Below are 13,547 nucleotides of genomic sequence, written 5' to 3'. Positions count from 1 at the left end.
TTATATCTAACAACATAACCATTAGGAAAACATCCGAGGTTGCATGTGAAGTCAGAGTGCACGGCCTGTTCCTGGAACGTTCAAAATCTAAAGTGATCTGATTTGGACAGTTTCAAAGGGTTACTTGTTTACAGCAGCTCTAGACGGAGACATTTCAAGTGATTAAAATGTCAGCTTACCTTGATAATGGGCACTAAAGCCTCTGTATCGATGGTTGCTGTCAGTTACAAAGTGTAGCCTCAGCCAGTTCTTGTTGCTGACAATAGGAGATGGCATATTCATTCCAGATAACCTAAAGGAAACAAAAGGTAAGAAATCTTTAAGCTCATTACAGTAAGCAACTATCGGCCAAAAACCAACAAAACAAACAAAAGAAATAAAAAAGATTCCAAACCTTTTAACCGTTGGAGGCCATTTACTGTGACATGCATCTGCCCTACAGAAAAGAGCAAGCTAACTGACCTTATACTGACTTCCATACATCAACCTTATTAAGTTGTAATACTGCGACCAGCAAAGGCTGTGATCATACTGTACACTATACTGTATTCATAAACAGTTTGATGGCAAAATGAGATAAACAACATTTTCTGAGTTTCTGAGTTAATTTGGCCTCATTTTGGCTAATTATTATTCCCAGACACACATGGTTGTCTATAACAAAAATATTTTTGCTAAAAATCATTATATACTCTTTTTGTAGAAGCTTACTCGTTGGCTTTGTGTGCAGGAGACAGGGGACATACAGTATTGTTCGCAAGAAGGTGTTGCATTTGGAACAGGAAATGCTTACTCCTGCCATGTCCGGTTCACTAACATGGATTTCCAAACTCTTATAACTCTATGTTACCGCAGTTTTATATGCATACCTTTATTATAATAATGTGCTGTCTTCAAAAACCAAAATAAAACTAAAACTGCAAAAATAAAAATAATACTTTTTTCTTAAAACAACCAAAACGGAAATAAAAAGTTTGACAGCAAAATGAGATTTCTCTCTCTCGCTCTCTCTCTCGATGTACAGAACCAGTTATGAATTTGGACACAAGTTTGGATTTATTTTCTACTTTCTTCAACAATAAAGGAGAATTTGAAAACTATGAAATAACACCTATGGCTTTAGGTATTTAAGTAACAACAACAGCAATAACAGTCAGTTTTTATTTCTCGAACAGTTCTTCCAAGAACGGTATTGTGTCAAGTGCATTTGCAAAACCCATTATGCACCATGATGATGAAACTGGCTCTTATGAAGACCTTCCCTGGAAAGCAAGACCAAAACTGACCTCTGCTGCAGAGGAGATGTTTATTTAGAGTCACCAATTAACAACCAGCACCTTACAGTAGATTAGAGCCGTTATGAAGCTTTACAGAGCAAAAGACAGAGCAGACGCATCTCAATATCAACTGTTTAAAGGAGATTATTGTGTATTTAGGATAAATGCCTTTAGCATTGTTTTACAGCGTAGAAAAAAATAAAAAATCAGGAACGACCATGGAATCAGAAGTTGTGTTCAAACTTTCGACTGGTACTGTACAGTATATACTGCATAGTATGGCTGCTGTGCTACTTTGCTATAAGGGACATCTGACGTGATTTGGCCCACTTGTCCCCTAGGAGGAAAGGGACAAATCAAATCAAATCAAAGGCTCCCTCCGCTTTAATGACACATTTTTACCCTTATGGAAATATTCTTAACCCAAAATGAATCTGCCCACATAAAAAGTGTTTGAGTATTTACATTTTGAACAGTACGGGAGATTTTTCATTAAGTTGTTCATAAATTCTAAGTCCACTTTATGGCTAAAGGTTTTTGGACACCTGGCCATCACACACTCTGCACAAAGTTTGAAGCACAAAATCATAAGCAGTTTCTGCTTTAGCATTACCATATCCCTTTACTACCACAAACTGAGAAAATGCCCCTGTTTGCAAAAGGTGAGGTCAGTAAAGACCTGGTTTGCCAAGGTAGGAGTAGAAGATCCCAGTTGTCTTGCCTGAGCCTTGACCGCAACTGCACTGAACACCTCCGAGATTAACTGGAACAGCAGATGCACCGCAGGCACCTCAGCTGACATTCCCTGACCCTCATAATGCTCTCGTAGCTGAATGAGCACAAATCTAGCCCCATAGCCATGTTCCAAAATCCAGTGGCAAGCCTTCCCAGAAGAGTGGAGGTTATAATAACACTAAAGAAGGGACTGAGTCTACTGGGTTAAAAAAAGCACATGGCAATAATGATCTTTAGAAAGATAGTCAATGTTACTCCAGTTTAGTTCCAGTTTATCAAGGTGCACTGAAGCTGTACTGGTGGCTCATGGTGGCCCAACACTTTACTCAAGACACTTGATGTCAGTTTCCTTTAATTTGTCACTCGTCTGTACACACGACCTACGCATTCCTCGACGTGGCAAGTGTGCCGGTGATTGATCACAAGCCTGTGACAAAGGACAGAGGTCATTCTGATTTCTACCCCTCATCACTCGTCCCTTTTTCTTACCCTACTTTCCACTTTCCACTAAATTCGTCCAAGTGTTATTGATGCCTGACAGAAGATGTCATTAAAAGCACATGGCCACATGAATCATTCTTTAATAGCCTTCACAGGCTGGAGCTCTGCCATATCATTACTGTTATCACTCCTGCGGTGGAACTACACACACCCGCAACAGAGTGTGCAATTGCAGTACGGGGACAGAGGGGAGACGTAGCACAGCGATATTAAGGATTTACTGCTATGCCGAAATCGGTGTTTGAACACCAGGGAATAGGGCGGGGGTTGGAGGGGGGGCGAGGGTGTATGCAGGAGAACCGTAATAAAATCTCAATAAGAAGCAAGTTCTGCTGTAGATTATGCAACGTACAATGATTTTGCAACGGTAGTAGTACAGTACTTGGGATGACAAGTAAACTAAACATTTTCTTATACTAGACTGTCTGCGGGTACTCCAGCACGATCATTTTTCATGCATACAAAAAGTATCACTGTTTACCGCTTGACTGCTCATACAGTACCACAATAAACTGTTAAATAAATAAATAAATAAATAAATAAAAACACACCAAAAAAAAAAAAAAAACAGCAAATCAGTGGGCCTACTGTTTGTAAACCAGAGTAAACATACGGCACGTATGAAATTGTTAAAATGCAACATGGTATGAAAGCCGTTTCTCGAACTCAAACTTTCAAATTCTGACCCTAATCAATCGGTTCTAAATCAAGATTCAAGTATCTACTGAGGTCTAAAGAGAGCTGATTGGCCGATCTCTCTCAGAGGGGCAAGATGAAAGGCACTTTACTGTATACACATTATTCACGGCTCTACAGCCACTCGGGGCATCTGTGAGTGGAAGGAGCAGATAGCACTGTCCTCTGAGTGTGTTACGCCGCCCCCATGGTGCATGAGCGGGCAGTTTGAAAAAATGCGGTCGGCTGGCGTCACGTAGTTCGGAGGAAACACGTGATAGTCTTCAGCCCTTCTGACTGAGTGGTAGTAGTAACCTTGATGTGGGAACGCCCCTAGTGATTAGAAACTACTAAATAAGGAAATAAAAATTGGGAACCCCCCCCAAAAAATAACCCTCCATTTGATTGTAAAAACGTCCCTTTTCTGGAACTATTAAGAAGCCAATGCCCAATGCCCTGTCACCTTATACTGTAGAACAGTACTTGCTTTTTTGAGAATTGTGTTTCGACGAAAAGCTGTGTACATTATATACAGGAGAGATGGGTGTTGGAAAGTGCCATCAAAATGTTGAACCTTCTCAGAATTATCAAACATTCAAAAAAGGGTTTATATATATATATAAACACACAAAAGTTAGAATATAAAGATTAAAGTGTACATTTCGTAGGTCTTTATAATGCAAAATGCCTAAACCGTACCCATATTTGGATGTTTTCTTTGCAAAACCGTCACACTAACTACAAAGTATGACATAATGTGTCTACATGCTTTGATGATTTCCTTCCCATATTTATAGAAACACTTATGAGATATTTCTGCAGTGTAAAAGATTCCAGATGCAGCTGGTATGAATATGAGAGCCAATTTAGGAGTCCTGGTAGGAAACTGTAATAATAATTTTAATGAAATGAGCTGTAATTTTGCTGGAACATAAATCCACCTAAGCTGAAAAAAAAAATGAGGCCTCACACAGAGCAGGAACTCAAGCATCTCAAACTCACTCCCACCTTCTCATTCTGAATCACTCAAATCGAGAAGTAAACATGCTTTTAATCTAAAGCATGTACTCTTTGGTGTGTGGGCATGTTTGTCTATGTTCCACTATTTAGTAGTGTAATAGTATAGTGTAGTATAGTGTAAAGCGCCTCAATATGCCCCTGATATAGTTCAGTGCTTGGCAAAACATCTGTCTATAAGTAGTTATGTATATGTATTAACATTTATCGGATGCCATTATCCAGAGCAATTAACAGAAGATCTTGTTTTAGTTTCTATCAAATATCATTATGCTACTAGAGTAAAGAAACTAGCATGAGTTGGTACAGCTATATATATAAAAACAGTAGTTAAGGTATTGCCATTTCACATTATTCAGAAAAACTGTGCCTACTGCAGTCTCAGAAATGAAAATTCAATGCACTATCGGCCAAAATACAGTATAGGTACTGATTAAATTTTTTATGCTATACATACAGTATACAGTAATATAGAAAGTGTGTGTGCCAAAGAAGCTAATTCTAAAGTTTATGCAACATGAAAGTGACGATCTTGCTTTGCTCAAAATTTCAACTTGCTAACTTCCGCCGATGATTTTATATGTGGCCCCCCAAATAGCCATTTTTTTTGCGTTATACTGTCTCGCTTCAAATGATAATTAATCAAAATGCAAATAATTAATATTTCTATACAAGTATTGATACAAAAAGTTGTGTACGCTTCCAGCAGCATGCCCTGTAAAAACATTGTTGCTTAAATTAAAGTTTTTTCATAATATAAATAAATAAATAAATGAATCTGTAGTGTCCATAACTATTTCAAATTCATGTTGCAATATCTTAATACAATGCTGCCTTTTAGAATAATACATGTTTTCAGGTTTATGCTTTTCTGCTCACAACAGTTGTAAAGTATTGCTATTTAACTTCCTGTAGCCTTATTATTGACTTAAACCAATCTCTTTTGACGTCCCTAGTCACAGAACTGTTGCTCGCTGGCCTTTTATTTTTTTTTAAACCCTGGAGACTGCTGCATTTGGAAAAGCGCTCTGTTGCTGGTCTGTTAATGACCCGGGTATGTGTGAATTGTATGTGTGAAAACCGCCGGTGGGCAGAAAGATTAATTAGAATAGGTAAATATTAAATGTTTTAAACAAAGCCTGCTTGATCCCATGAGACAGGTGAAGGCACATCCTTACTCACCTGGCCTAACCTTCCTGCTAAAGCTCCCTGCTAGTTGGTAAAATGTCAAATGGCACAAACTGGCACAAAACGGGAAGAATAAAAAGAGATAAAAGTCTGCAGTGGTTGACTGAGATGACCGGTGAGGAGAGCATGGTGTATACTAGGTGAATGTGAAAGGACAATAAATTGGGAAGCAATGAGTGGAATAGACAAATATTAAGGAAAGGCAAAAGATAGAGAGACATGGACATGGGTAGGACAAGACAGATACAAGCAGGCAGGGAGGGGCTGCATTTACTGCGGCGTTTACAATGATTTCTCTGTCTTCCAGCTCTGTAAAAACGCCTTCAAGGTCTCTACAATAAGTGTCAGGGAATAGATAGTGACAGCGACGGTTAGGAATGAACAGACAGCGAGCTGCTACATGACAGTGATGTCACTACATTGTCATCAACGAACCTCTGTACTCGTAATATTTAACATGCCTCTTGCCTGAGGGAAAAAAGGAGCAGAGGCTTTATGAATGAAGTACTACATAAAGAAAATAACTATCTTAAAAAAAAAATTTGACAAGTTAAGTGAATAACATTGATTATCTCTTTACTTTGGCACTTGTAAAGGAGTGGGATGTACAGGAATTAGGAAGCAAGTGGACGCAAGTTGATGGGAAAAACAGGCAGGTACTGTATAATAAGACGGATTAGAATAAACTGTGATGGCTAGACGGCTGGGTGAGAGTGTCTTAAGAAATTACAGGAAAAAGAAGTTACTTTTATGAGTAGTTTCACTGCATCGTACTTTTATTTTTATTTGAGAAGATTTGTGAAGAAGATATGCTACTCTTACTCCTTGCGGTTTAAGGAACATGACAATGAATTCATGGCATTGATTTTGTCTCCAAATTCTCCAGGCCTTAATCTGATTAAGCATTTTTTTTTGTTATGTGCTGGACCAACACGCCCAAAGCACACCTTCAGATATTTTCGTGGTGCCCATGCACAAGGAAAACCTACATAATAGTAAGCATCTGTACACCTGACTATTTATGCACTTATCCCTTAATTCAATCAAGTGACAACAGCACAATGCACATACGGGTCAAGAGCTCATGACAAAAAAGAAAAAAATATATATATATTTGTGACTTCAAATGTTGCATAGGCATTTGGTACCAGACCGGCTGCTTTGAGCATTTCAGAAATTTATGCTTTTCGGATAATCCTGCAGTCTACTGATTTTTTTTTTTAGCATTCTTGGCTTATTAACAAGCCTAAAACTAAGATTATCTTCATTCACCAGATTTTCTAAGTTGGGATCAAACGCACCGAGCCTCTTAAAATTTATTCAACAGATTAGCAAAGTAAATACATAATAAGAGAGAAACAGAAAAAAAAAAATGCATGTGCTACTAATAGACTTTGATGATGCAAATCCCATCCTAAGATCAACATCTTTCAATTGCTCCAGTGGATCTTTGTGCAAAAAAAAAAGAAAAAAAAGTGATCCATTATTAGCAAATGCCAGCCTTTAGCATGTTTTTTAATCAGCAAAGTTGCCGCTAATTAATACAGGTAGCTATGCTGGCACACACAGGCATTTAGGTGAGGAAGTGAGCAGAGGAGCATGCACACACATAGACGCTCATGCAGAAACTTCATCAACCTCCTATATACCTGAGCACCTGCGGGAGGAGGAGAAAAGGCAAACAGAGAGAAAGGGAGAGCATAGAAAAAGGCAGGCAAGCCCTGCAGAGTGGCGTCACACTGCCGGTCGCCTCATCAATCATGGGCGACTGTGGCCCAGACGGATGGGAGGCCGCTGGGAAGGAGCGTGCGTCTCTCCATCAAACTGATGTTTTGAAAGTAAGTAATCAGTGTTCTCTACGGGCACTCCTTCTGTGGCAGAGAACCCCTCCTCCACTATTCCCTAACATTTTTCCTCCCTCTTTCCATCTTCAGCACTCCTCACAGTTTGTTTCGGGGAGTCAAGGCCTCTGTGCCCCACTGCAGTCTTGGAGGCATATTTCAACTGCGGAGGCACGAAGTTAGAGAGACAGCACTGTATAAATCCTGTGTAGGATCATGTTGGACAGGAGGGAAGAAAAGGAATATTGATGAAAGGAATACACCACGGTGGCATGGTGGTTAGCACTGTCACCTTGCACTTTCGGGGTTCGGGGTCGATTCCCGCTTACGTGCAGGGAGTTTGCATGTTCTCCCCGTGCTTGGTGGGTTTCCTCCCACAGTCGAAAGACATGCAGATTAGGCTAACTGGCATTCCCAAATTGCCCGTAATGCCTCGTGCACTAAGTCTCCTGGGCTCCGGGCCCCCCGTGACCCTGAATACAAGATAAAGTGGGCAATTAATGAGTGACTAAGTGGAAGGAAGGGATGAACAAAAAACAGCATTTTATACAATCATGTATAGGAACCTAATACATAAGGGAAAAACTATTTATGGCTGTTTGTAAGCTTTAGGCAAATGTAGTATAGGCTATAATTAATTTAAGGTCTTACTGGGCATAACTTATGAAGCAGTATGGGAATAATACTGTAGGCCTTCTGATAAATATGCGCCGCAGCGGTAAATACGATAGCATGCATAATGAGGTGTCTGATTAAACTACACAGAATTGCACACGTGTTGTGTTCAAGATGTCGTTTGTACAAAAAAATAGATGTGAGTCTTCCAAGAAAGGCATGTTTTGCCTGCCCACTAAAGGTTTATAAAAAAAAAAAAAAAGCAGTACAGGGAAAAAGTGATGTTACAAAATGATTTAATCAGCGAATTTGCCGATTTAATCAGCGGATTTAATCAGACGAATTTAATCAGCGAATTTGCAGATTATTAGGAAATAAATGTTACTTATTAACAACAGGGTAGAGTCACAATAGTCATTTTCTTTGATGATGTAATTCATGACTGTCGATGTTCCTGAGATGTTGCAAAGTTTTCAAGATGTAAACTTTGGTATTATTCTCTTTGGCACAAAATTTTCAATATCAAAATCCAGACATCTACCAAAATAAATCGTAAATACGACAGATGGCATCAACTATTTTAATAGGAGACAGCAGATAGTGATCCCTATGCATCACTTATGCTTCACATACTGTAAAGGCTTAAGTCAGTTTTCACAATTATGTCCACCAGGAAAAAAAAAAGAACATGGAATACCACTATGAAATACCTGATTGTAAAATCATGAAAATCACTAAACAATATTAGATTTTTTGTTAAGACAGCCTTTTAGTTGCTCTGAACCCATATACAGTAACCTAAACGTGGGCGCAATTTTTTTATTTAAGAAAACATTATAAAACATTAGAGGAGGACAAATAACTGCACAAAAAGCTTAAATATTCATTAATTCATTCATCTTCTATTCTGCTTATCCTGTATACAGGGTCACAGGGGGTATAGGGGGGCTAGAGCCTATCCCAGGAGACTTAGAGTGAGAAGAATAAACCATGGTGGTGATGGACTCTTCCAAAATAAAAAAAAAAATAAAAAAAAATCCTAAAGTAAATCCCAAAAGTTTGTCTTTTCCCACTTATTCCGCTTTAGAACATTAACTACTTTAACTTACTGGTTTAATTCCAAACAGTGTTGAATGGAAAGCTGTAGTGCAAAATGTAAAGTGTACAATCCCTTGTTCGACATGCATAAGTAGTGCCCTTGATCAGGGGTTAGAGAGGGATTCGGGATTCGGCCTTTTGTTAGATGTTTTTGAAAGTAAGTTAACTTTGTAGCTCACGTTAGAGATAATTTGGAAAGACCTATAAGCAGTTACTAAGAAGTGCTGTTTAAAATGACGTAAAATTATCAGATGTGTTCTCTTGCTGAAAGTGCTTCTGTGACTGCTTTGAATATGGATTTTGGCTGGCAGCTGCTCTCTCATCTTTTCAGTACTGTGGTTTGTACCGACCTACTGACAGTTAGTGCAACTGATCTTAAGTGACCCAGTGCAGGTATGCTCTATGATCATCACTTGTAGAATACCTCTCATTCAATCAGGTTGCCTGGTCAGGACTAATGCTCTCTCTCACTCACCGCCTATACTTCTTTATCCTTTATACAGGATAGTGAAGGGTGTGGGGGGCCCTAAAGCCTATCCCAGGAGACTTGAACAAATGGACCTGGACAGGCTGCCAGTCGATTGCTGGGCACACACACTTACGGCAATTTGGGAACGCCAATTAGGCTAATCTGCATGGTTTTTAGACTGTGGGAGGTAACCGGGGAACCCGAGGAAACCCATCAAGTGGAGGGAAATGCAAACTCCATGCACACAGACCCAAGGTGGGAATCGAACCCAGACCCTGGAGATGCAAGGCGGCAGTGCTAACCATTATGCCACCGTGCCACCTTAAAACAAACTGTTGTATAACAAATAATCTTTATCTAAACTTATTTTGTAAACAAATTATGTTCAAAGCCTGCCTTATATTCTATATTTTTCATTTAAATGATTTTTTTTTATCCTTTATCTGTAATTCATTTGCCTAAGCATGAAGATCTTACAAGATACTCATCCAAAGCAGAAACATCACTCACCTTAATTCTGAAAAAGTGTTGAGCTTGGCCGAGCCCCAGAACCTCCATTTTGAGGATCAGAGGGCTGAAGGAGTCGGTGGGGAGGACAGCAATATGGTACACAACAAAATAAATGGGCTCTTGCACCAGCTAATGACCTCACAAAGCTTTTACTCAGACACATATTTCACCTGCAGGTTTGTGCCCAACACCCGCAAAAGCCATTTCAATGAAGCATTTATTTACAGAGAGCGATGGACTACTGCAAATGTCACTTGACTCGCCCTGTAAGGTACTCTCTTAAATCTGCTGATTTAGTGGCATTTCAGACTGACACTGCACTCCCTTGTTCACAGAATGCAACAGAAACTAGCTGTACATGATAAGCTTAAGAAAATCTATATAAGAAACTACACACATGGGCAAATGAAAACCTTTGCAGCTCTATTTTATTGAGATGGGAATCTGGATGCTCGCTGCCATGGTATAAAAAATACTTTTGAATCTTGGGTGATTTTTTTCTGCAACTGCTATATGCCGTATGCATATCAATTACACACCTGATTGACCAGTCATAATCAGTCGATGATACAGGTACCATCCATCTGAAAAGCATGGGACTAATTCTCACTCAATGGTGTGGGGTAGTAATTTCGGTTTTAACCCTTGAGGGCCAGTCACTCTAACAAAAAACAGATCTTTCTCTCTTTTTTTAGCTTAACTCAGCTCATACATATTCCAAAAATATGTACTGATCCAATGTAATCTGAGACCATGTAGGAGCCGATTACACAAATCAGCCATATAGCATTAGAACCACCTGCGTAAGATTGTTCGAGGTCCCCTTGTGCTGCCAAAACAGCTCTGATCCTCTAAGGCGTGGACTCTACAAGGTCTCTTAAGGCATGCTGTCTAATCTGGCACCAAGACGTTAGCAGCCTCCATGGATTTATCCGGCACATCCCGCAGATCCTCAATCAGATTAAAATCTTGGGAATTTGCTGGCCAAGTTAACAATCTTGAGTCTTTCATTTCAACCCAAGTTTCTTAACCCATTCTTGATTTTTTTTTTTTTGTACGAGTTCTGGGTTTAAGGTTGTTAAGATGGCAGCAGTACGCATTATGGGGAGAAGGCAATACGGTAGACACAGTGTTATGATCTGGGCAATGTTCTGCTGGGAAACCTTGAGTCCTAGTATTGATGTGGATATTATTTCGGCACATCAGACTAGATCACCTTCTTCTATTGCTTCATGGTCCAATTCAGATGCTCATGTGCCCATTGTAGGTGCTTTTGGTGGTCGACACCCTGACCAGCTATGCAGCAAATTGCATTTCTCAGTGTTTTCTGATACCTTTCTAATGAAACCATCATTAACTACTGCAGCAATTTGAGCTACAGTAGCTCTTCTATTGGATTGGACTACATGGGCCAGCCTGTTTACTGGTTTACCGGTTTTCCTTCCTTGGAGCACTTTTGGTAGCTACCAACCACTGTAAACCAGGAACACACTAGTCATCTATTCCTCACAATTTGTCAAAGTTCTTGTCAAAGGCATTTAGATATGTATGCTTGCTCATTTATATCCAACCACTTCACAGGTGCATTGTAATTACAAAATTGATGTTACAAACAAGGGAAATTGTAAAAAAAACAACATTTACATGATTGCTATGTCTTTGTACACACACGAAGAGTCATTTTTCCCACTCATGATGAATTTGTGTTAACACATCTGGTGTTATCTATGTAATTGCACTTCGAATGCCTTCCCTCAAATGATTTTGTGATGCATGTTTTACACCACATCCCAGAAGCCAACTAATGCTCAGGATTGCTGTTTAGAATAAATCAGCTTTGATCACCAATGCTGATTAGGGTAAATCACCAGGGGTCAGCACAACCATTAGGTTAAATGACCATTGATCATCAGTGCTGTTTAGCGTACTGTAACTCCCTATTCGTTATTACTGCAAAGCGCCAGTTGATGCTCTGTCTGGGTAAAATGTATAAAAAGAATACATTTCCCATTATAGCAGGTAGGATAATGTTATATAATAATATTACAGCATTGTTTAAGGGGTTTCAGGCTTTAGATGTGAATGATAAAGAGGTAGAGAAAACAGTTGCATTATAAGTATTAAGGCTAAATACCCAATTTTAAAGGTAAATGTAATGCTAAACCATAAAAATAAAAGAAGCATTGGATTTATTTTTTAAAATAGTTGTTATTGAAAAATATCACTGCAACACTAACAGTGTCTGCCATTCTGGTGCCTAACAGAACTGGTAATCGTTGTTGAGTTTAATCTTTCTGAAACACTTACTGTATAACAAATGACTGTTTTCATTCATTTTGACCTTAAGTTGATGTAACACTAGTGTAAAGTGACAAAAAGTTTTGTTTATAGAATGTTGAAAGATGAATTCTTTTATGTTAAGCAATTTTGATCTTAAAGGACCCATATTTTACTAATTCATTATCAAGTTAACACAGATCTCAAAGTGTGTGTGTGTGTTCCAGCTGCTCCAGTTGAAATACCCCTCATTCTGCATTTTTTTTCATGCCTTAAACTCCCTTTATTTCACTCCTCCTCCAAATGTGATAATTTAAATGTCTATGTAAATGACCTACTGTACTGCCAAGCCACATTCCACCAGAGAACAGCAGAGCTGAGCAACAAGCCAGGGACGGGAGGATCTTCTTATATAAGGTCACAAGAGGAGAAAAATTCAATTGGCTTGTAAATAACAACAACAACAACAACAACGACAATAATAATAATAATAATAATAATAATAATGCACATCTGTATGCTCAATATCTAAACATGACTAAAAATTAATTATATAATGAAAATTATTATTTCTTATTATTATATACTGTAGTACATTTATTTACTTAGTTATCTGCTGTTACTGCAACATATTTTATGGTTATATAGTTATATATATATATATATATATATATATATATATATATATATATATATATATACACAATATGATATATTGTATTGCTGTAAAATTATTATACAACATTATCCTACCTGCTATAATGGGAAATGTATGATTTTTATACATCATAAATGTATGATTTTTAGTCAAGTCCTAAAATTTTAGAACAAAGTTGTTGTTGTTGTTTTTTTTTACATCTGTACACAAACAGTGTATATACAGTATGGGCAAAGTCAAGACTTTTAGATTTATTTCAAGTAACCATTTCCTAAACACATGCCACACAGGCATGAATAATGGAACAAACAGCAGAAAACCAGTTGCATGGCCAGGTGTGGCCTGTGCCTCAATTACTCCATGACTAACCAAGCAGATAAAAACGCCTGGAGGTATTTCTGTGTGATACATTTGCATCTTCACTCAAACTCTCTACATGAGATCCAAAGAGCTCTCTACTGTATGCAGTGAATCTGGCCATCATTAGGCTAAAAGACCAAAATAGACCCATCAAAAACATTGAGAGTGGCCAATACAACAATCTGTAACATTCTTAAAAAGAAGGAATTAACTGGCGAGACAACTAAAGTGGATGACTGCAGAATTCTGTCCATGGTAAAGAGGAAGAACCGTTTCACAACATCTAGCCAAGGCAAGAACACTTTTGAGGAGGTCTCATCATCATT

At 38.5% G+C, this 13,547-nt stretch overlaps 1 protein-coding gene across 1 annotated transcript in view; it reads right to left on the bottom strand.

Annotated features, from left to right (window-relative positions):
• Window positions 1-13,547, bottom strand: part of csmd3b (CUB and Sushi multiple domains 3b) — a 553,034-nt gene that overhangs the window by 299,244 nt on the left and 240,243 nt on the right. The window contains exon 6 of the mRNA XM_053491539.1: window positions 180-292. Within this exon, the coding sequence (XP_053347514.1) occupies window positions 180-292 (113 nt within the window). The remainder of the gene's footprint in view (window positions 1-179; window positions 293-13,547) is intronic.

The sequence above is a fragment of the Clarias gariepinus genome, chromosome 3, assembly GCF_024256425.1.
Source record: "Clarias gariepinus isolate MV-2021 ecotype Netherlands chromosome 3, CGAR_prim_01v2, whole genome shotgun sequence".
Lineage (NCBI taxonomy): Eukaryota > Metazoa > Chordata > Actinopteri > Siluriformes > Clariidae > Clarias > Clarias gariepinus.
Note: the sequence above shows the minus strand (reverse complement) of the source record. Positions and strands in the feature narration are given on the sequence as shown.